This window comes from Chrysochloris asiatica, unplaced genomic scaffold, assembly GCF_000296735.1.
Source record: "Chrysochloris asiatica unplaced genomic scaffold, ChrAsi1.0 scaffold00085, whole genome shotgun sequence".
Classification (NCBI taxonomy): Eukaryota; Metazoa; Chordata; class Mammalia; order Afrosoricida; family Chrysochloridae; genus Chrysochloris; species Chrysochloris asiatica.
In genome coordinates, this window is record NW_006408603.1 from 1849748 (window position 1) to 1875104 (window position 25357).

General features: G+C 38.5%; 1 protein-coding gene across 1 annotated transcript; it reads right to left on the reverse strand.

Annotated features, from left to right (window-relative positions):
- Nucleotides 1-22416: 22416 nt before the first annotated feature.
- Nucleotides 22417-22831, reverse strand: LOC102823723 (60S ribosomal protein L31-like). Its single transcript, XM_006865886.1, has one exon. It carries the CDS (start codon nucleotides 22829-22831, stop codon nucleotides 22454-22456), a length of 378 nt encoding a protein of 125 aa, XP_006865948.1. The 3' UTR covers nucleotides 22417-22453.
- Nucleotides 22832-25357: the final 2526 nt, after the last annotated feature.

Here is a 25357-nt window from a genome sequence, read left to right on the forward strand (position 1 = left end):
TTTGAGGACTAAGGTGAGCTTGACCCAGCCAGTATTGTCAATCACCCCTTATACATGTGAAAGCTGGACAGTGAATAATGAAAACTGAATAATTGATGTTTTTGAATTATAGTGTTGGCAAAGAATATTGAATACACCATGGACTGCCAGAAGAAAAAAACGAATCTGTCTTGAAAGGAGTACAGCCAGAAAACTCCTTAGAAGCCAGGATGATGTGACTTCTCATGTACATGTTATCAGGAGGGGCAGGTTTCTGGAAATGGATGTCATTCTTGGAAAAGTAGAAGGTCAGTATCAAAGAAGAAGACCCCCAAGGATATGGATTGACATAGTGACTTCAACAATGGGCTAAAATATACTACAATTATGAAGACATCACAGGACTGGGCAGTGTTTAGTTCTGTTGTATATAGGGTTGCTATGAGTTAGAGCTGATCCAACCACACCAAACAACAAAAATTTCATGGATTCCCCTAATGAAAATGATCAGGATCTAGTACTATTTCTCCCTATATGGTTTACACAAATGAAATTTGAGAGTAGATGATCTTGTCTTAGATTCAAACACTAGCTCCATCACTCACATACTCTTGGACAAATGATTTAGCTTCTAGGAACCTCATTGAAGTTCTGGTGTGGTGCTGTAGAATAAGCACTGGACTGATAATCACGGAGTCAGCAGATCAAATCCACCAGCCACTTCTTGGAAACCCTACACAAGGTTGCTGTGATTCAGAACCAACTTGACAACACTTAACAACAACAAAAACAACAGGAACTTCATTAGTAAAATGGTGTATTTACACAATAGCATTGAATTGTGATGTCAAAGAATCTAGAAAAGTTCTAGTACTTAGCAGGTTCTCAATATATGATCACTCTCCCTCTTTCTTAATAGCCTTTAAACATACCAAGTAACAAATATTCAGACTATGTGAAACTACAATAACTTTGTTGACAACGTACTTGAGGTTCATATGTGGTGGTGGTGGTTGTTATGTGCTGTGAAGTCGGTTCCTACTCATAGCGACCCTGTACAGGGTTTCCGAGGCTGTAAATCTTTACGGGAGGAGAACGCCTCATCTTTAGGTTCATATAGGAATCCCCAATCAGATGATCAGATGGAGCCACCCAGCAGACGTTGGTAGAATAATAAACATTTATTGAATCCCTACTATGTGCCATACACTGGTTAAGTAAAGTGTCAAGCACTTATTAATCTCATGTATTCTATTTTAAAAAAATCTTTTTATTGTGAATTGAGTAAAATTTTACAGGGCAGACCATCAGTTTTACAAATCATGTTCTTTGTTTCATTACAATGATTATAATCTCCATGTACCATCAGTCAACAATATTTCTCTCTAATGATTTTAGCTTTAAAACAAAACAAAACAAAACAAAACACTTAGGCATATATAATAATTTACATCACTAAAGGGCACATTCTGCAAGTCTGCCTCCTGGCTGCCAGCTTTCAGTCCCTCTTTTTCCATGAATCTGGAGTCCTCAGCTGTTCCCTATCTCCATGTCATCTCTACCTCCATCTCTGTTGTTGCTGCTTCTCTGAATAAGGTCCTGCATTCCACTTGTGCTCTTCTCCCTTCATGGTCATATGGTCCTCTGTTTCTGGACTGTAAGATTAACTACTCCCCCATTTTTGTTACAAAACTTCTACCTTTACAATTCTGACAGTTGCAATTAGTCATGGTAACAATTACTCATTGTTGAATCATAAGAATCTTATCCCCATCTCTTTTCACCAGACCCAGCTAGATAAGATGAAAACTATTCAAAGGAGACTCTTATCTTTCCCCTCATACTCTTAAACTAAACTCCCTCTTGAAAACTTGTAAGCCAGTCACTTCATGCCTTTATTGCCCCCTCATTTTAAGTAGCCAATGTCTAAGTTTCCCATCCTTATCTACCCTGTAAACAGAGGGGATAGGATTGATACTTGATGTGAAGACTCCTTCCCTTTTAGTTGGTGTTTTGAGCTACTACATCCATAAGTATTGGTCAAGTTCATCAAACTGTAGCAATTTACCCTTGTTTCCTTTATCAAAAATTGTTTTCTTTTTTATCTTCCTGTAGTCGAGTTGTGATTATCAAGTCATTGAGGTTAGGCCAAATGAGTACTATCTGCACATTTGGGTGCTCTTGTGCATTTCCCCTCACTTCATTCATATCAGCTGGATGCTTCACTCTCAGCTCTATCTCTCTGTAGCTATGTCTTTCTCCATGGACTCAGGAGTCCCCAGGTCTCACCATACTTTGGACCAACCAACCCTTTCTCTTCTCTCTCTCATCTCCAGGTCAGCGGGAGTTTATGGAACATAAACTCAGCCCATTTCTTCATTGCTGCCTTTCCCTCGCTTCCACTCAGCAGTAGACCTATGTGGTCACCAGCAACTTTACATCCCTGCTCATGTGTTCCCTTTGAGTTTCAGTCTTAGAGGCGGGTTTGCCTAAAGGGACTTGATTGCTTGCCTTGATGACTTCCCAGTGAACAACTTGCTTATTCTTATAGTAGCTTATCATACTGCCATTTTTGTTTTGTTTTTTTTCCTGATGATCTTTCTTTCAAGATGTATCTTCTTTCACTCTAGCTGTGCCCAGCTGGTCTGCTTGTCCTTTCTAATGGGAATGTGCCACCTCAGAAGGTTCTGGATGGGGCTCAGGATTCCACCTAAGGTCCTACATACTGCAAGGGCTCCACAAGAGGCCTATTTTACTGGGAAAGTTGTAGAATCCCTTTTAGATATTTCAATCAGTTATAGGCTAAAGACAGACTTACAAGTTTTCTGTGATCATGTTTCCTGACATTCCTTTCTATCCCACTCAAGTGTCTATTTTACCATATTAGGCAAGGGAAACCAATATTCATGAGACAGTCAAGCATCTTAGTATTATTTCCCCTTTTTAGACTATACCTCAATTCCTGTATCACAGAGTCCTGTTGTTCCAAGGTTGAGCATGCATCACTGTCTGGCCCTTTTCTTACCAGTGCAGTTTTCAATTTCCTTAATGCTTTGTTCTACTAAGCTCCTGTGATCATCCTTAAAAATAAAGTGAAATATGAAATCCTACAAATGCGTTGTACTGTGGTAGCATGTGTGTTGCTGTGATGTTGGAAGCTATGCCACTGGTATTTCAAATACCAGCAGAGTCACTCATGGCAGATAGGATTCAGCAGAGCTTCAGATTAATACTGACTAGGATGAAAAGCATGTAGATCTGCTTTCAAAAGCTAGCCAATGAAAACCCTATGAAACATAAAAAATATTATCTCATATAGTGCTGAAAGATAAGCCCCCTAAGTTAGAAGACACTCAAAATACAGAGTTGCCACTTGGGCATGTCAGTAATCACGTATATGGCATAGGACCAGGCAACATTTTATTCTGTTGTTCATGGGTGCCATGAGTCATAGTTGAATTGTGGAAATTTACAACAACATGAATGAGGAAACTGAAGTTCAGGCAAATTAAGACTTTGTCCAAAATCAATATTCTGATTTCACAAGTCCATTCTATTCCTATCGCCTGCAACCCCAGCCTACTACAGATGTTTGTAGTAGTCAATACCGTGTCTCTGAAAGAAAATTCCTGATTTGCTCTTCAGTTACTGGTTGGGGTAATTAAACCAGAACTAGCATAATGAGGCTGCTGTTTGGTACTCTTACACTATGCCTAGAGGACACTTAGTGTTGCCAGCACAGTCCTAGGTGACTTGGGTAAGGGGACTATGCTTTAGTTTCTCCCATTCCCCAAATACTATGACTTCAAAAACATAATCACCCCAGTCAAAGCTTATTCCTAGCTCTCTTACCAATGCAGTGACCACATAGTCATTTGATTCTTTAGAGCTAAAATTGGTGTGGGAGGGGGTCATTTCTGATTAGAGCACAGAATCTTTCTCTCAGGATCTGAGGCAGCGATTCTTGAGGATTTCATTGATGGGAGGTCAGCTGACAATCTTGCGCAGTCTTTGTCAAGAAGAACGATGGAGAGGTAAACCTCTGTAATGACCACTGCCTATTAAATCTGACCACTACCTGAAATCAATACCCCCTGAAGTTAATTCCAGACTGACTGAACCTGTTACAGTCAACTGTGATTAATACCATAGAGGAGTAACCAGGAAGAATGTGGGAAGGTGCTGAGTCCAGGACCATGTTTAGGACCCACACAAGCCATTTCTACACTTCTGGAATGTTGAAGGATGTGATCCTTGGACAACTTCTTTTTGAAAATGAAAGTACCTTTTATTTTTTCTAATGATTTAAAAATAATGCATGAATATCATTATTTTATTTTTAAAATCAGACAATAGGAAAGGTTAAAGAAGAAAATATTAATGTCACCCTTAATGATGCCACCTGATGAAAACATTCTGAATGGGTCCTTCTAGATTGGTGTGGTGCTACAGGATAAGCACTAGACTGCAAGGTAGGTTTGAACCACAACATGGTTGATTCATATTTAGAAGTTGCTCCTTGGAAGCATTATACAGGGTCACTATGAGTTGGAACCAACTCGACAGAACTTAAAAGAACAACAACAACATAGACCTTGCGCATCCCCAATTTTTTTTTAAATTGGAGTATATTTTTGTGATTTCATTATTTCTACTGTATTATAAATATCATTCCAAAAATGTATCTTGCGATTTAAAAATGGATTTATGATATTCCATTAGAGAGCTATAATATTATAATTTGTTGAATTGTTCTCTTCTTTTAGATTGTTTCCAATTTGCCATCATTATAAACAAAGCTACCCTGGTATATTTTTAGTAAGTATTTCATCTTGTGGCCATTAACTCTGACTCTGAAATTCTACATCTCACCAATGTACAATCCCTTGACAAGTTATGGCTGAAACATCCATTTGTTTATTCAACAAATATTTATTGGATATCTGAGATGTGCCAGTCATTACCTGTGATGCTCTGTGGACACACAGTGAATGGAGCAGAAAGTTCACATGAAGAAAGGTAGATAAATGTTAAATAAATGACAGTGTGTAGGAAGGCAACAAGTGCTTTCTTCTGTAGTCATCCAATATTTATTCTTTATGTGAATCATGTTACTTAGCTTTTTCACCAAACATCTATTGAGTCCCTGTATTGCACCAAGAACTGTACTAGGTCTTGGTAATGTAGGAGTGGAATTGAATGATGTTTAATTCATGTCATAGATAGACTCACAGTTAATTTCTTGTTTGTGACATAATCATCCTATATACACAATCTATATGGTGTCTTGGTGTGGTGCTATAGGATAAGCATTGGACTGAAAGGTTGGTTTGAACTGCAGATGATACAAAGTAACAAATCTACCAGCTGTTCCTCAGAAACCCTATACAGGGTTGCTATGAGTTGGAGCTGATTTGATGGCACTTAACAACAATAACAACATGATCTATATAACTAGATAAGAACATCATGGAGGGTGGAATCCATGCTTTATATTTCTTTCTTGTCCTTCTGAGCATTTAGCATGAGTTTATGTTCAATATTATCACCTGTCTGTCAGTTTGTCATACTGTGGTGGCTAATGTGTTGCTGTGATGCTGGAAGCTATGCCACCATTATTTCTAATACAGCAGGGTCACTCAAGCTGGACAGATTTCAGCAGTGTTTCCAGACTAAGACAGACTAGGAAGAAGGCATGGGGATGTATGTCTGAAAATTAGCCTATGAAAACCTTATAGATCCCAACAAACATTAGTTCTATTTGCTTGCTTTGGACACATCATCTGGATAGATTACTCAGTAAAGAAGGACACGTTTGGTGAAGTAGAGGGTTAATGAAGGCGTGGGACACTTTTGATGAGATGAATTGGTACAATAGCAACAACAATGAACTCAAACATGTTCATGATTGTGAGAACGTGGCAGGACTGAGGAGAATTTCATTCTGTTGTACATGGGGCCACCATTGGATTTCACTTGACAAGTGCTAACAACAGTGTTCAATACATGCTTGCTTTGTATTTGTGAACTAGAAATAGGCAAACTGGATTCTGACAAGCCAAGAAAGATTCGGGACGAGTTAGCTCTACTTAAGTTTTGGGTTTAAAAAAATCAGTTATTAATAACAAAGATTAATGAGAAGGCTACCTACAGTATGGTATTGACATTGCTTTTAAACTTGCTCTAAATCATGTGTCACCTAATTAAATATAATAATAGGAATTTTAGGAAATTTTGTGCAAAGTTGGTTGAATGAATAATACTATTTCCCCGCCCCCCCCCTTTTTTTTTTACAAAAAACAAATGAAGCAGAGACGCATGCTGGGTTTTATATCACCATGAGTCAGAATTTATTTGAAGGCAATGAGTTTGGTTTTTAGTAGTGGGATTCATTTAAGTGGCCCCTACATCCTGGCACTTAACAACAACAACATCCTAGTAACATGCACCAAACTCTGCCTGAAGAGGGAGCTCTAGCACTCATTTAAGATTCAAGACCTTAGTTTTAATCTACTCCCTCAATGTCCTACCAGTGCCTGGTTTTGTATCCTTCCCAACTTCCAGGCTACCAACTGGCTGTTCCTCAATCCCTGTCTTTAACCTTTGCTGTACAAGTGTTATCGAGTTGGTTCCGACTCATAGCGACAATGTATAGGTGTTCTGAGGCTTGTAAATATTTGTGGGAGCAGAAAGTCTCATCTTTCTCCAGCAAAGAGTCTAGTGGTCTTGAACCACCAGCCTTGTGGCTCTCAGTCCACTGTTTATCCTAATAAAAGTAGGGGATGATGCAGGAAAAGACAGTGGCTTTATAAGCTGGTTTATATGAAGAAGAACGTGGCATAGGATTTGAGGAAGTCATTAACAACCTGAGATATGCAGATGATACAACCTTGCTTGCTGAAAGCAAAGAGGACTTAAGATACTTAGTGATGAAGGTAAAAGATCATAGCTTTCAGTATGGGTTGCACTTCAATGTAAAGAAAACAAAAATCCTCATCACTGGGCCAATAAACAGTGTCCATATAAATGGAGAAAAGATTGCAGTTGTCAAAGACTTCATTTTGCTAGGATCAACTCATGGAAACAGCAGTCAAGAAATCAAACAACATAATGCATTAAGCAAATCTGCTACACAAGGCCTCTTAAAAGTGTTAAAGGGGTATTTAAGAGCAAAAATGTCAGTTTGAGGACTAAGGTGCACCTGATCCAAGCCATCGTATTTTCAGTAACCTCATATGCATACGAAAGTTGGACAGTGAGTAAAGAATATCATAAAATAATTGATGGATTTGAGTTATGGTGTTGGTGATGAATGTTGAAAGTACCATGAGCTGGCAGAAGAACAAACAAATCTGTTTTGGAAGAAGTACAGCCTGAATGCTCCTTGGAAGTCAGGATGACCAGACTCAGTCTCTCATACTTCAGACATAATATCGGGAGGAACCAGTCCCTGGAGAAGGACTTCATGCTTAGTAAAGTAGATAATTGGTGAAAAAGAGGAAGACCCTCAACAAGATGTATTGGCACAGTGACAGCAGCAATGGGCTCAACTGTAGCAACAATTGTAAGGTGGTGCCGGACCTGGCAGTGTTTCATTCATAGGGTCACTGTGAGTCACTGCCGATTTGATGGCACCTAAAAACAACGTTTTAGTAAGGTGCCCTGGGCTTTTTAGTAAGTTGTCCTGATGATACAGTGGGTTCAGCACCTGGCTGCTAACTGAAAGTGTGACAGTTTGAGCCTACTGGCTTCATGGGAGAAAAATGGGGAAGTCTGTTTCTTAATTTATATACAACCTTGGAAACCCTACAAAGCCATCCTACTCTATCTTACAGGGTTGCTATGAGTAGGAATCTACTGGATTCCATATATTGCACCGAGCTGTACTTCCTATATTGCACCAAAATATTACCAGGAATCCATTGGTAATATTTTGGTACAATATATGAAGTATGAATCCAGGGAATTTGGAAGTCATCAATAATGAAATGTAATACATGAAGATTGATGTCATAGACCTTAGTGAGCTGAAATGGACTGGATTGGCCATATTGAATCAGACAAACATATGGTCCACAATACAAGGAATGACAAATTGAAGAGGAATGGTGTCACATTCATTTTCAAAAAGTACACTTTAAGATCTATCTTTAAGTACATTATCACATCCATAAGCCTACAAGGAAGACCAGTTAATACCACTATTATTCAAATTATGTATCAACCACAGTCAGCATCCAGATTGAGTAAGTATAGTGAAAGAATACAACCCTGACTCATACCTTTCCTTATTTTAAACCATTCAGTATCACCTTGTCCTGTTTGAACAACTACCTCTTGGTCTAATTACAGGTTCCTCATGAGCACAATTAAGCGTTCTGGAATACCCATTCTCCACAATGTTGCTCAGACCTTGTCTTGATCCACACAGTTGTTGAAAGCCTTTGTGTAGTCAATGGAACACAAACAAACATCATTCTGATAGTCTCTGCTTGCCACCAAGGTCTGTCTGATGTCAGCAATGATATACCGTGTCCATATCCTCATATGAATCCAGCTTGAATTTCTGGCAATTCCCTCTCAATGTACTTTTGCAAGTACAATACACATTTTTTCTTTCCATTCAGGAGCACATGGAACATTCTCCAGAGTAGATCATATGTCAGGTCACAAAGCAAGACAATAAACTTAAAAACATCAAAACACTAGAAAGCATCTTTTCAGATCACATGCTATAAAATTAGAAATCAACAATGGGAAGTTAAAGGGAACAAAAAGATCAAATACATGAGAACTGAGTAACATACCTTGATTGAAAGCTACTGGGTAATAGAACAAATAAAAAATGGAATAAAAAGTTTCCTTGAATCAAAGTAAGAAAACACAACATACCAAAGCCTTTGGAATAAAAGAAAAGCAGTGCTTAGAGGGCAATTTGTGGCAATAGGCACATACATCCAAAAAGAAGACAGAACCAAAATCATTAACACAACATCACTAACAATTAGAAAAGAGCAACAAAGTAAGCCTACAGTCACAAGAAGATAAGAAATAGTAAAAATTAGAGCAGAAATAAATGAAATAGAAAACGGAAAAACCATAGAAAGAATCAACAAGACCAGAAGATGGTTCTTTGGAAGGCTTGACAAAATTCGCAAATCATTAGCAAATCTAAGAAAAGAGGTAGAAGATACAAACAACACTCAAAAGAAACTATATGGATTATGTCACAACAGTACCAATGGAAATAAAAAGGACAATAACAGAATACTATGAAGAATTATACTCCAATAAATTTGAAAATTTAGAAGAAATGGATACATTTTTAGGAAAACACGACTTATCTAAACTAACTCAGAAAACTTGAGCAGACCTGTAGCAAAAGAAGATATGATCAAATCATCAAAAACTCCCAACAACAAAAAAAGTCTGGGCCTAGATGACTTTACCAAATGTTCAGAGCTGACACTAATCCTACTCAAACTATTCTAAAGCACAGAAAAGGGTGGAAAACTCCTGAATACATTTTATGAAGTGAGCATAGCCCTCATACCAAAATCAGGGAAAGACATCACTAAAAGAAAAAATTATAGGCCAATATCCCTCTAGAACATAGATGCAAAAATTCTCAACCAATTCCTAGCCAGTAGAATTCAACAGCATATCAAAATGATAATACATCATGACCAAGTGGGGTTTATACCAGGGATGGAAGGATGTTTCAATATAAGGAAAATATTCACTCCAATCTACCACATAAATAAAACAAAAGAAAAGAACCACATGATCATATTGATTGATAAAGAAAAAGTATTCAACGAAATTCAACATCAATTCCTGATAATAACACTCAACAAAATAGGAATAGAAAGGAAGTTCCTCCTAAGGGCATATATGTAAATTAGCAGGCAACATTACTCTTAGTGGAGAGAAACTGAAAACATTTCCTTTGTGAACAGAAAGCAAACAAAGATGTTCTTTATTACCTTTCCTATTCAATAGTGTGTTGGAAGTCTTAGCCACAGCTATAAGGCAAGAAAAGAAAATTAAAGACATCCACATTAGCAAAGAAGAAGTAAAACTCTCTCTACTTGCAGATGATATGATTCTATACATAGAAAATCTCAAAGACTCAGCAAGAAAGTTATTGAACTCGTTGAAAGATTTAGAAAAGTGTCAGGGTACAAAATCAATGTACAAAAATCAGTTGAATTTCTCTATACTAAAAAAGACAGTTCTGAAAAAGAAATTAGGAAAACAATATCATTTATAATATGCACCCAAAAGATGAAGTAGAAATAAATTTAACCAGAGAAACAAAAGATCTATACAAAGCAAACTTCAAAATCACTACTACAAGAAACCAAAAGAGACTTACAAAAATGGAAGAATATGCCATGTTCACAGATAGGAAGATTTAACATTGTGAAAATGTCAAAACTACCCAAAGCAATTATAATGCAATTCCAATACAGATTCTCTAAAAAGATGAGGGAAAATTATGGAAAGGAAAAAGACCTCGGATAAGCAAAGCATTTCTTAAGAAGAACAAAGTTGGAGGCCTCTCAAGCTCTTAATTTCAAAATCTACTACACAGCCACAGTGTTCATAACTGCCAGGTACTGGCACAATGAAAGAATCCTAGATCAATGGAACAGAACTATGAACCCAGAAGTAAACTCATCCACACACAGTCAGATGATCTTTGAAAAAGGACCAAACACCTTACACAGGGGAAGAGACAGTCTCTTCAACAAATAATGCTAGCAAAACCGGAAATTCATTTGCAGAAGACTGAAACAATACCTATATATCACATCATATACAAAACATCTCAACATGGATTAAAGGCTAAATGTAAAACCTAGCACTATAAACATCATCAATGAATAAATATGGACAAATTTAGGGATTGTAATACATGGCATAAATTTACTGTCAAACTTAGCTAAAAATACACACACAGTAGAAGACAAAATAGATGATTGAGACCATCTAAAAATTAGACATTTATGTGCATTAAAAGTTTTCACCAAAACACTAAAGAGAGCCTATAGATTGGGAACTTTTTTTTTTTTCAATGACATATCAGACAAGGGACTAATCTTTTTAGATTTATGGGAAACCATAACAGCGTTACAAGAAAAAGTCAAGCATCCTAATTAGGAAAATGGGCAGAGGACATGAACTGACACTTCACCAAAGAAAATATTCAGGCAGCCAAAAACATATGATGAAATGTTTGTGATCATTAGCCATTAGAGAGATGAAAATCAAAACAATGAGATATCATCTCACCCCAGCAAAGTTCAAGAACAGAAAATAACGAATGCTGATAGAGCGTGAAGAGACTGGGAGCCTACATTGCTGGTGGGACTGTAAAATGACACTTCCTCAGAAAGCTGGAAATAGAAATACTGTCTGATCCAGCAATCCCTCTACTTGGTGTATATCCACAAGAAACAAGAGCCAGGACATGAGAATATATATGCACACTGATGTTCATCGCAGCACTATTCAAAATAGTAAAAGGATGGATATATCCATCAATGGAAGAATGGATAAACAAACTTTGGTACGTACACATAATGGAATACTATGCAATGTTGAAGAATAATGATGGATATATGAAGTACCTCATAACAAGGATGAACCTGGAGGACATTATGCTGAGTGAAATTAGTCATAAAAGGACAAATATTGTATGAGTCCACTGTTGTGAAAAATCAAGAAAAGATTTTCATGCTAAAAGAAACATTATTTCATGTTACCAGAGTTGGAAGGGAAGGGAGAGTAATTCACTGGCTAAAGGTAGACACATGTTAACTCGTGTGATAGGGAGGGCAATATGCAAGAAGAGCGAGGTTGGCAGAAGAATAATAAAAACAGGTGAAGACACAGGGAAGTATGTAAGAGCTAAAGGGTAAAGAGGTAAATGGTGTTATATATACAACCTTGAAACAACAGTATTCTGCTGGTAAAATTCATGGACAGAGACACAGGCTGAAGGGGTATGAGAGGAAAAGTGGTTTGAAATATATAATGACCTGAAAGAAGATGTTTGTACATGGGTATTTACTTTTGCTGCAAACACAACTATGTACATGGTGGAACATACAACAGACAAAATGATGAAGACTTCTTAAATGTTATGAAAAATCTTAAGGCAATGAGTTGCTGGACCTGGCACCTCAGGACCATAATCTCAGAAGACATTGTAGCCAATTGGCATACTATAGTCCGCAAAGACAATGTTCTACATCTTATTTTGGTGAGTAGTATCTGGGATCTTAAAAACTCATGATAGACAGCTGAAGTGCAACTCCTGGTCTCTCCATGTGTAGAAGAAAGGAGAATGATGAAAACAGGAAGGAAGTGGGATCATTGTTTTTTGCATGGAGGGGATTGCAATCATTGAGATGAAACAAAATATTTGTTGAATGTAAAACTGATGATCTTGTCTGCAAACCTTCATTCAATTCACAATAAAAAGTTCAAAAAAGAAAGTTGGACAATGAATAAGGAGGACAAGAAGAATCAATACATTTGAATTATAGCCTAGCAAAGAATATTGTAAGGACTCCCAGAAGAACAAACAAATATGTTTTGGAAGAAATACAGTCAGAATGCTACTTTTTAGCAAGGATGATGTGATTTCTTCTCTTGCAATTTTGACATGTTGTCAGGAGTGACCATTCCCTGGAGAAGGACATCATGTTTGGTAAAGTGGAGGGTCATCAAAAAGTAACCATTCCCTGGAGAAGGACATCATGTTTGGTAAAGTGGAGGGTCATCAAAAAGAGGAAGACTCCCAATGAGATGGATTGACACAGTGGCAGCAACAGCAGGCTCAAACATAAAACAATTGTGAAGATGGTACAGGACCGACCGGGCAGTGTTTTTTTCTGTTGGCACCTAACAACAAGAACAACAACATATAATGTCTATATATTAGAATAACCATAACAGACATTGTAACATTGCATAGTATTTCCCCATGTTATTACATATCCTTAAAGCCATGATTTTTAGCAGATTTGTAATAGTCTATTGAATGGACGTCACATAATCTATGACGGACATCTCCAGTGATTGTTTCTACTCTTTTACTATGTAAATAACTCCACAATAATTATCTCTGTACCTATTTCCTGTCCACGGCTATGATTATTTCCTATGATCTTCCTCTCATGTTTAAACTCCAGACATGATGGCAAAAAGTGGTATATACGTAATTTGCAAAACCTTATTCAAAATTTCCATTGTATTAATTTTTCATTAAAGCGTTTCATTGTTCTTAAACTATATGAAACTGAATGAGGATGTAGGATTTTATTTATCTGAAGGGAAATGGGTTTAAATGTGCATTAATTAAAAAATATTTATTCAGTATCTACTGTGTGTGAAGTACTTTGCTAGGCCTGTGGGGTTAGTTATGAGCAAGATAAACAAGGTGAGAATCATATACTAAAGTTTACAGGTAACACTTTTAAAACCTATGGCCTATACTAGGAGTCCTGGTAGTACAATGGGTTAAGCACTAGGTGTCATCAGCAACGTAGGCAGTTCAAATCCTGAAAGAGAAATGATACTGTCTATTCCTGTAAAGCAGTTCTACTCTGCCCAAAAGATCAGTGTGAGTCCGAATTGACTTGGTCTTAATGGGTTTGATTATTTTTGGAATGGCCTGTACATACCATGTTTTTTTCTCTTGTCCATCTTGGTTGGAAAAAATCATATTTGTGTTGAAATTAAAAGGGATTGCATATGTAAAGTGCCTGGCACAGTGCTTGGAATGCAGTTGTTGTTGTTGTTGCTAAATGCCATCGAATCAGTTCCGACCCATAGCAACCCTCTAGAGGGTTTCCAAGGAGCGACTGGTGAGCTTGAACCACTGACCTTGCAGTTCAAACTGACTTTGCAGTCTAGCGCATTAACCCACAGCACCACACCAGGACTCCAGTAGGTCTTCAGTAAATGGTGGCTGCCTTCTACCTTCTTATACCTTGGAACAGAGTTTTCATTCATGCTGATGGTGGTGCCGCGGCACACACACTCCCCTTGGACTTAGCAGGCATGGGTTAAGTGCTGACCACAGTTCTCTATGAACCCAAGATCTTGATATCATCAACCCAGACTCCAAGTTAAAACCAATACAAGTTAATTTGAAGGGTCAGTAATTCACAGACTTTGGGGTTCAATACTGTCCTAAGAACCTAGGCAGTAGGCGTTATATGAAAAGCACTCTTTGAAACTTCAATGGGAAATTTGGGATCATTCAATGTTAACCCTTGCATTTGACATCATTATTAAGTGACCCACCAAGTCTCAGAATCTCTAATGCTCAGTTTTCGAGAATTCCAGGTTGTTTTGACGTGGGACAATCTCTAAGTGATGTGGGACAATCTCTAGGTGATGTTGAAAGAGATTTGGCCACTTGGAGGACAAGATGTAGAAGTAACTGATTTAATGGAAAGGTGGAAGAGTGAAACTTGTCTTAATGTTTCACTCCCATAGAACTCCTGAGAACAAATAGTAAGTTTATCTTGGGAGTGGAATTCTTATTGCGAATTTTTTTTTTTCCCCTTTCTTTTTCATAAGAATCCCCAAACCATCCATCTTTTCAGAGGGAAAGGTGTCTCTTTTGTATGTGGTCTTTCAGCATATGTCTACTGCTAATCCATTTGTAGATCCACATGGACCTGCAGAACTTCTTATAACAGATTAGCAACTATTTTGTGGAAGTTCTGGGTGGTACTGGTGACACATAACTTCTTGAAAACATGTCCTCAGAAATGAAAAGTTTAAAAAGTTATTTCTGTCCTTAATGAAGCAAAATAAAGACATGAGTTTGGAGAAGCTGGAAGACCGCAGGGCTGGGTTATAGGTTAAGAATAATTTTAACCTATCTCTTCTCATTTCCTTAGCATCGTTCCTTTCATACTTTTTTTTTCTCTCTTTCAAGGGGATTTTAAAAAATTGAATCTTTTGGGGAGTCTATTATAAATAGCACCATGCTTTCTAAAGTAAATATTTATATACCTAACATGGAGAAATTATTAGCCAAGTTTCTCAAGATATTGACCTTTAAACTATACTTGATAGATCATGGCCATTTGATAAGTCTCCAAGGGTGGATTTACTACCAGTCAAATACATGATATATTTAGCACCTCATTAGAACAGGGTTGGACCTACAGAAAGCTGTAATGGGAAATGCAATAGGGGGATTTATATATCTAATAAAAGCAGCAAACTCTCAAATCCAGACCCATAAATTGATTTCCACACTTGTGATTGCAGAAAGAGGTTTAAATCAAAGCCATTTGAAGTACGGGTTCATTTTTCCAGAATCAGATAGGCCCAGTACTTTAATAATGGAAAACTTTCATTTAATACAAATTTCATTTACCGTAACAATAGAAATACAATCTGATCATATGACTATTATATTTATGAATTATATTTATAAGTTTGATTTATGAATGTTTGTCAGAGAAAATGTAGACCCCCACAATCATCTGTGGCAGACATAGCTTGAGACGAAGAATCATAAAACTGCTAAGTTAATAAGCCCTACAGTGTATTGTTGTTGTTGTTGTTAAGTACTGTTGAGTCGGTTTTGACCCATAGTGACCCTGTACAGGGTTTCCGAGGAGCAGCTGGTGAGGTTGAACCACCGACCTTACATTTCAAACAACTTTGCAGTCTGGTGCATTAATCCATAGCACCACACCAGGACTTCACAATGTATAGGATAATGCCATTTAAAATTTGCTGTCTTTGGATAAAAGTGTCAAGAAAAAGAAAAAGGAATCTGGAAAAATACTGAATCAAATATAAAAGTAGGAAGCTGAATTCACTGGTTTAGCCACACAAGGCCACAATGAATTTATTCTCCATCGTTTTGCTGTTCTGAAAATATTTTCTGAATTGATAGCTGGATAACATGTCCTTGTATTACTCCTTTTATTATCATTTTGTGCCATTTGAAGGACATTAAATTGCTTTTTAATCGCATCAGCAACATAAACCATTGTTGTTGTTGTTAGATGTCATCAAGTTGCTACCGACTCATAGAAACTTTAGGCACAACCAAAAGAAACACTGCCTGGTCCTGGGCCAAATACAAAACATAATGGCATTTTGTTTTGTTTTTGTTTTTTTTTATCTTCACAGATGCACAAGACTGTAAGTACCTTACTAATGGGTGAGTTCCTTGAGGACAGCCGTATGTGCCCAATACCATGGCATCTAGAAGGAATGCAGCACATTTAGCCGTTGGCCATTCCTGACCATGAGGAGAGCAATCAGATGGGCTATCTCATTGCCTGGGAAGTCAGGAACCATTGCTGAGTAGAATTCGTGTCCCCCCTCCCCCGCAAAAAAAAAAAAAAAAAAAAATTCAGTGAGGTTGATTACATTCTTCAGGTTCTCCAAATATTTTCACCCTCCTTTTCCAAATTGTTGGTCCCCCATTAGCACAAATACACTGCCCCAAAAGTTTCCTGTCTAACCTTTATAACTGCTGTGGTCAATGTGATCCCATATAATCAAAAACCCCACCACTTGTCTGTCAGTTTGTCGGACTGTAGTGTCTTCTGTGTTGCTGTGGTTCTGGAAGCTATGCCATGGGTATTTTAAATACCAGCAGGGTCGCCCAAGGTAGACAGGTTTCAGGTGAGCTTCAGATGAGGACAGACTAGGAAGGAAGAGAAACGGACTACATTCAACTATTTAGTCACTGAAAACTTTATGAATAGCAGTGGAACAATGTCAGCATCTGAATACTGAATATTGAAACATGATAAAGAACCAGAATGTGGTTGGAAGGTACTCAAAATGCAGCTAGAGAAGAGCTGCCTCCTCAAAGTAGTTGATGATATGAATAGAGTAAAACCTTCGGGACCTTCATTTGCTGATGGAGCACAACTCAAAATGAAGAAAAACAGCTGTAAACATTTATTAAATAATTGTAACATGGAATGTACAAAGTATGAATCTAGGAAAAGTAGAAATTGTAAAAAATGAAATGGAACGCATAAACATTGATATCATAAGCATTAGTGACCTGAAATGGACTGGTATTGGCCATTTTGAATCTGACAACCACATGGTTTACTATGCCAGGAATGGCAAACTGAAGAGGAATGGAGTTGCATTCATCATCAAAAAGAACATATCAAGATCTGTCATGAAGTACAACACTGTCTGTGATAGGATAATATCCATAGGCTTACAAGGAAGACCAGTGAATATCACTATTATTCAATTTATGCACCAATTGCTATAGTCAGTGATGATGAAATTGAAGAATTCTACCAGTTCTTCAGTCTGAAATTGATCAAACATGCAATCAAGATGTATTGATAATTACTGGTGATTGGAATGCAAAGGTTGGAAACAAAGAGGAAGACTCAGTAATTGGAAAATATGGCCTTGGTGATAGATGCTGGAGAATGCATGATAGAATTTTGCAAGACTAATGAATTCTTTATTGCAAATACCTTTTTTAAACAACATGAAATATGAGTATACACATGGACCTCACCAGATATAATACACAGAAATCAAATTGACTACATCTGTGGAGAGAGACGGTGGAAAAGCTCCATGTCATCAGCCAAACCAAGGCCAGGGGAAGACTGTGGAATAGTCCATCAATATGCAAGTTCAGGCTGAAGCTAAAGGAAATTAAATGAAGTCCCTGAGAGCCAAAATATGACCATGAACATATCCCACCTGAATTTAGATGTCATCTGAGTAACGGATTTGTTGCATTAGACATTAAAGACTGAAGACCAGAAGAGTTGTGGGATGACATCAAGAACATCATGCAGGAAGAAAGCAAAAGTTTATTAAGAAGACAAGAAAGAAGGAAAAGGCCAAAATGGATGTCAGAGGAGACTCTGAAACTTGCTATCTGGAATAGAGATGCTGAAGCAAATGAAAAAATGAGGAGGTAAAAGAGAGGAACAGAAAAACTCAAAAGTCAGCTTGAGAAGACAAAGTTAAATATAATGAAATATGTAAAGGCCTGGAGTTAGAAAACCAAAAATGAAGAACATGCTCAGCATTTCTCAAGCTGAGGAAACTGAAGAAAAAATTCAAGCCTTAACTTGAAATATTGAAGGACGCTCTGGGAAAAATATTGAATGATGTAGAAAGCACCAAAAGAAGATTGAAAAAATACAGAGTTACCGTACCAAAAAGAAATGGTTGATTTTCAACCATTTCAAGAGGTAGCATATGATGAAGAGCAATGATACTGAAGGAAGAAGTCCAGGTGCATTGAAGGCATTGGCAAAGACTAAGACACCTAGAATTGATGAAACCTTTCAAACAAACTGATGCGGCACTAGAGACACTCACTCATCTATGCCAAGCAATTTGGAAGACAACTACCTGGTCAATCGACTAGAAGAGATCTGTATTTGTGTCCATTTTAAAGAGAGGTAACCCAACAATGTGAAAATCATCAGACAATATGTTCTCCCATCCAAGTAAAATTTTATTAATGATAATGTAAACATGGCTGCAACCATACATTGACAGAGAACTTCTAGAGGTTCAAGCCAGATTCAGAAGAAAATGTGTAACAAGGGATATCATTGCTGACATCAGATGGATCTTGGCTGAAAGCAGAGAATACCAGAAAGATGTTTACCTGTTTTTTATTGACTATGCAAAGGCTTTCAATAGTGTGGATCATGACAAGCTATGGACAACATTGTGAAGTATGAATATTCCAAAAAACTTAATTGTGCTCATGAGGAACCTGTACATTGGCCAAGAGGCATTGTTCAAACAGAACAAAGGAACACCAAATGGTTTAAAATTAGGAACGATGTGTGCAGGGTTGTGTTCTTTATTCAATCTATATGCTGAGCAAATAATCTGAGAAGATGGATTATATGAAAAAACAACAACAACAAAAAACGTGGCATCAGGATAGGAGGAAGACTCATTAGCAACCTGTGCTTTCAGATGATACAATCTTGCTTGCTAAAGTGAAGAGGACTTAAGATACTGACGAAGCTCAAAGATCATAGCTTTCAGTATGGGTTGCACCTCAATGTAAAGAAAACAAAAATCCTCATCACTGGACCAATAAACAGCATCCATATAAATGGAGAAAAGATTGCAGTTGTCAAAGACTTCATTTTGCTCAGTTCAGCCATCAACACTCATGGAAGCAGCAGTCAAGAAATCTGCTATGCAAGACCTATTCAAAGTGTTGAAGGGCAAAGATGTCAATTTGTGAACTAAGGTGCACCTGATCCAAGCCATGGTATTTTCAATAACCTCATATGCATGCAAAAGTTGGATAGTGAATAAGGAAGACCCTAGAAGAATTGATGTGTTTAAGTGTTGGAGGATACTATTGAAAGTACCATGGACTGCCAAAATAACACATAGATCTGTGTTGGGAGAAGTACAACCAGAGTACTCCTTAAAAGCCAGGATGACTAGACTTCGTCTCTCATACTTTAGACATATTATTAGGAGGGACCAGACCCTAAAGAAGGATATCATGTTTGGTAAAGTGGAGGGTCAGAGAAAAAGAGGAAGACTTCCAATGAGATAGAATGCCACAGTGGCAGCACCGATGGTTTTGGGCATAGCAACAATTGTGAGGTTGGTGCAGGATTGGGGAGTGTTTCGTTCTGTTGTGCATAGAGTTGCTATGAGTTGGTATCGACTCAATGAAATGTAACAACAATAACAAACCAAAAACCAAACCCACTGCTGTCAAGCCGATTCTGACTCATAGTGACCCTCTAGGGCAGAGTACAACTGCTTTTTAGGGGTTTTGAGACAATTTTTACAGAAGGAAACAGTCCTATCTTTTTCCTTCAGAGCATCTCGTTCCACTGACCTTGCAGTTAGCAGTCCAACACTTAAACCACTCTACTACAAAAGTTCCTTTGATCCCATATGTTGGTTTTTGACTCGTAGCGGCCCTTTATAGGGTTTCTGAAAAGCAGCTGGTGAGTTTGTACCACCTACCTTGCAATCAATCCAATGCTTATCCTACAATGCCACACCAGGACTCTCTTATAGATAGTTCTTAAAAGAGTATATAAATGGTTGTTATGAGTTGGAATCTACATGATGGCAGTGAGTTTGGTGTGGTTTGGTTTTATAAGAGTACAACGCACCTCAAGTAGACATTTTTTTACTAATTAAGTGAAACTAGCAAGCCCTGGTGTGGCCCTGTAGTATAGGCACTGGAATGGTAACCACAAGGTCAGCAGCTCAAACCCATCAGCCACTCTCTGAAACCCTACACAGGGTCAATGGTACACCCCCAACAGCATCGTGTGGTTTAAAGAAGACTTAAAGGATATTTTTGGTTTGAGGTTTAAAGATTATTTTAGGACAATAGTTTGAGGAGTTCATTCTGCCTCAATGACTCTAGAAAGTCTGGATTTCATGGGAATTTGAAACTCCATTTTGCATTCTCCCCCTTTTAATTCAGATTATTCTATATTGATCAACAGCATTCAGTGATGACAATCAGACACCATCCAGTTCTTGTGTTCTTAATGCAAATGAGACAGTTGTTCAGGGTGACAATTAGCCACACATTCCAGTTCCTCCTCTGATTTCTGACTCTACTTCTTCTGTTGTCAGTTGATAATTTGCATATGTCAGATCTTCAGTACCACAAGCATCTCTTGTGTGTTGTTGTTGTTGTTATGTGCCGTGGAGTCAATTCTGACTCACAGCGACCCTGTACAGGGTTTCTGAGGCTGTAAATCTTTACAGGAGCAGAAAGCCTCATCTTTCTCCCGTGGAACAGCTGGTAGTTTCCAACTGCTGACCTTGCGGTTCACAGCCTGATTCGTAACCACTATGCTACAAGAGCTCCTTGTGTGTATGTGACTTGAAATGAGGTATAGATTCAGAGGCAGAGAAATGGGATAGGCAACAATGCAGAACTCAGGAAAGATTCCTAGAGAGCTTCTAAACTTCTTTGCTGCAAGAAAAGAAATGTGATCCTTATCCGGATGTTTAAAGTCTCCTTCAAGGATGAGCGATTCTGTGCTGGAGTAAGAAGGACGACTAGGGGGAGCTAATGGTCTCTTTATTATCAGCTGTAAACTAAATGCTGTGTTAGTTTCTGCAATTATTTGGCATGTGAGTAGTAAGCAAAGAAAAATGATCAGGTCTGTATTACTCACATGCTACTTTGTGAGTGGCAAATTTAGTGTCAGCAGATGCTGTGGGCCTAACTCAAAGTGTGTGATATGATAAGGAGGCTGAGACACCACCAGTGAGGACCTCTGAGGTTCAAGGCAGCCTGGTTGAGGTTGTGTCTGCTCTTCTGCATTATCTACTAGTTAGTTCTCAAACTAAATCCAAGCCTTGCTACTCTGGCTCTTTAAACCATCCCAACCTTCTCTGCAGGATTCTATAGCTACTTTTCATGTGCACTGGCAATTGTATTCCAGGCCACTCAGTAGGGTATGCTAACACTTATTTTTCTCCTTCTCATCAAACTGCTCTGGACACATCTGGGCTTGAATCCGTTTGGGGAAGGGAGCTAATCGTTTTTAGACTCAGCATCTTCATCTCTAAAATGTAGGGTTACCAACTATCACAAGTTTGCTCTGAACTGGAGGGTTTTCTGGGATTTAGGACTTTCAGTGCTAAAATTAGGAAAATCCTGGGCTCACTAAAATGAGTGAGTTGGTCACCCTAGTAAACTAGTAACATCCTGTTTCTTTCTTTCTTTCTTTTTTTTTTAATGTTTTATTGTGAATTATATGGTAGTTTACATGAGAGAACTTTAGTTTTACATTCATTCCATCGTATATCATCTCATTGCTATGGTTCCAATCCCATCCATACATCATCAACCAGCGAAAGGGTATATCCTAGAAACCCGCCCCCTACACTTCCCCCTTCTCTCCCTCCCCCCAGTTTTCGGTCCACAGTCCCTTTCCCTCTCTGGATCCAAAGTCCCCAGACGCTTCATTGCTCCACGTCATCATCTCAGTCTCCATCTCAGGCACCTCTGTTTCTCTGGGTAGGGTCCCGCTCTCAGCTCTTCTCTGTTGAAGGTCCCAGATAGCTCCGCTCCTAGCCTGTAGAATTAATCACTCCCTTCCTTGTTCCAAATCGCCTACCTTTGCATTTCCAACCCTCATAATCCGTCCTGATAAGCATTCTTCACTACAGTATTGCGAGTTACCCATCTGTATTTCCTTTCATCCGCTCTGCCCAGACAGATTGAATAGTACCCACTGGAGATTCTGCCTACCTCCATGCTCCGTAGCACTAGGTTCCCCCTTGAAGGCTTGTAAGCTAGTCACTTCTTGTCTTTGTAGTTTCCCCCTCCACATTTGAGTATCCAATGTCCAAGTTGCCCATCTCCGTCCACTCTGTGTGTGGAGGGGGTGGGAATGATTCTTTTTTTTTTTTTTCCCATGAAGGCAGATTTATACATTTATTTGATCATAAAATATTAGTTTTCATCCACATTGACTGTCTGTAGGTTTTTGAAGGTGGTGACAGGCACATAAGTCACCAGTGTATAGAGTTTGTTTGGTGAATCTTCATCCTCATTACGTTTTCTGGACAACCGCACCCGGATACGGTATGGGACGTTCCTGATTCCTTTGGCCCAGACAGCTTTGTTGAGCCTGGTGTCAATGCGCACGTCTGGTGTTCCCATCTCCTTCATGGCAAATTTCCGAATCTCCTTGAGTGCTCGAGGGGCACGCTTCTTGAAGCCTACTCCATGGATGCGCTTGTGAATATTGATGGTGTACTCTCTGGTCACCACTTCGTTGATAGCAGAACGACCCTTCTTCTTCTCGCCACCCTTCTTTGCGGGCGCCATAGCGATAGACTCAGGTTGGAAAGGAAGAGCGCAAAGGATTGTGGGAGGGAATGATTCTTGCTGTAAGGATTTGTTCCTTCTTTTGAGTTCTGCTCCATAGGTATAGGTCAAGTTCATCCAGTCATCCGGTCCAGGTCACGTGGGTTTCATCTGCAAGTGTGGGCGCTCCTGTGCACATGCTCTCTCTTCTTGTCAGAACATCCTGTTTCTTGTGTGGACGAAATATTGTTTGGAGCACATCTGTCAGAGAGTCAGTATTCAGTAAGTACCAGTACACACCCTAGCATTAATAACTAAAAACAAGTATGGAACAAAGGTTAGTGAAGCACTACCATGTATCCTTCTATGTGTTGGGGGTAGGTATGCTCAAATGAAGTCTGAGACACAATTCCCATCGGCTAGTTTCTCACTGTCTAGCTAGGGATGTAGTATTAATACAAAACGGTTATTTTATCTATTTATACTTTTGTACTCCATATCCTTCCATAAAAGGATTGGAGGGTGATCAGAATAGATGATACAGGTACATGAAAATAAGAGTCAAAGGACAACAGCTACATAATTAAGGGAGACAGTGGTGGAATAATTATACTATAAATCCAAGACTAAGGAGCACTGCTCAGATTAAACACAAAACAGAGAAAACAAGAATAACACAGGGCAGACGAAAATGAAACACTAAATTGTATGGTGTCAGCTCTAGGTGCTTTAAAAGTTCAGTGATTTCCTTCTCAACATCTGCATGACCATGAGCAAGTTATTCACTCTGTGCCTCAGTTTCTTCATCTTCTGGTAACAATTAATGCATACATATTTCCAGAGAGCTCTTTTGTTCCTTAAGGAAGCTCTATCATCCAGATTTCTCCTGGGGAGGAGGGGAAAAGCAAGAGCCTGCACTAGGGGAGGATTTTTGGAGAAAAGTATTCTCAGGAAGTTTTAAGGAGAGAGGATGGGATGGGTGCGCTAAATGAAAGGAGAGGAAAGATAGATTTTAGAAAGTGTTGTCCACAGCCAGATAGTTCCTTTGTTGTTGTTGTTGTTAGGTGCCATCAAGTCAGTACTGACTCATAGTGATCTTATGCACAACAGAACGAAACACTGTCCGATCCTGGGCCAACCTCACTATCATTGCCACACCTGAGCCCATTGATACTGCCACTTTGCCAATCCATCTTGCTGGGGGTCTTCCTCTTTTTCTCTGACCCTCCACCCTACCAAACACGATATCCTTCTCCAGCAACTGGTCCCTCCTGACAGTATGACTGAAGTATGAGAGACACAGTTTGGCCATCCTGGACTCCAAGGAGTACTCTGGCTACACTTCTTCCAGAACGGATCTGTTGGTTCTTTTGGCAGCCCATGGCACTTTCAATATTCTCCTCCAACACCATAACTCAAAAGCATCCATTCTTCTACAGACTTCTTTATTCACTGTCCAGTTTTCACATGCATATGAGGCTATTGAAAATACCATGGATTGGGTCAGGCGCACCTTAGTCTTCAAGCTGACATCTCTGTTCTTCAACACTTTAAGAAGTCTTGTGCAGCAGATTTGCCTAATGCAATATGTCCTTTGATTTCTTGACTGCTACTTCCATGAGTGTTGATAGTTGATCCAAGAAGAATGAAGTCCTTGACAACTTCAATCTTTTCTCTGTTGATAAGAATGTTGTTTATTGGTCCAGTGATGAGAATTTTTGTTTTCTTTACATTGAGATGCAATCCATACCAAAGGCTGTGCTTTTTGATTTTCATTATTAAAAATTTAAATCTTCTTCACATTCAGCAAAAAAAGTTGAATCATCTGCATATCGCAGGTTGTTAATGAGTCTTTCTCTAGTCCTGATGACTCGTTTTTCTTCATATAACCCAGCTCCTTGGATGATTTGCTCAACATACAGGTCGAATACGTATGGTGAAAGAATATAACTCTGTTGCATACCTTTCTTAATTTTAAATCATTCAGACTTCCCATGTTCTGTTTGGACAACTGCCTCTTGGTCCAGGTACAGATTCCTCTTGAGCACAATTAAATGTTCACAAATACTCATACTTCGCAATGTTGTCCATAGCTTGTCATGATCCACATAATCGAAACTCTTTACATAGTCAGTAAAGCACAGGTAAACATCTTTCTGATATTCTCTGCTTTCAACCAAGATCCATTGGACATCAGCAATGATATCTCTCATTCCACGTCCTCTTCTGAATCCAGCTTGAACCTCTGGAAGTACTCTGTCAATGTATGCTTGTAGCTGTTCTAAAACGTTCTAAACTACTAAAGCCAGTGAGGATGAAATAGAATAATTCTACCAACTTCTTCAATCTGAAATTGATCAAACATGCAATCAAGATGGATTAATCATTACTGGTGATTGGAATGCAAAGGTTGGGAGCAAAGAGGAAGCATCAGTAGTTGGAAAATATGACCTTGGTGATAGACATGATGCTGGAGATTGCATGATAGAATTCTGCAAAATCAATGATTTGTTCATTTCAAATACCTTCTTTAGACAGCATAAGAGA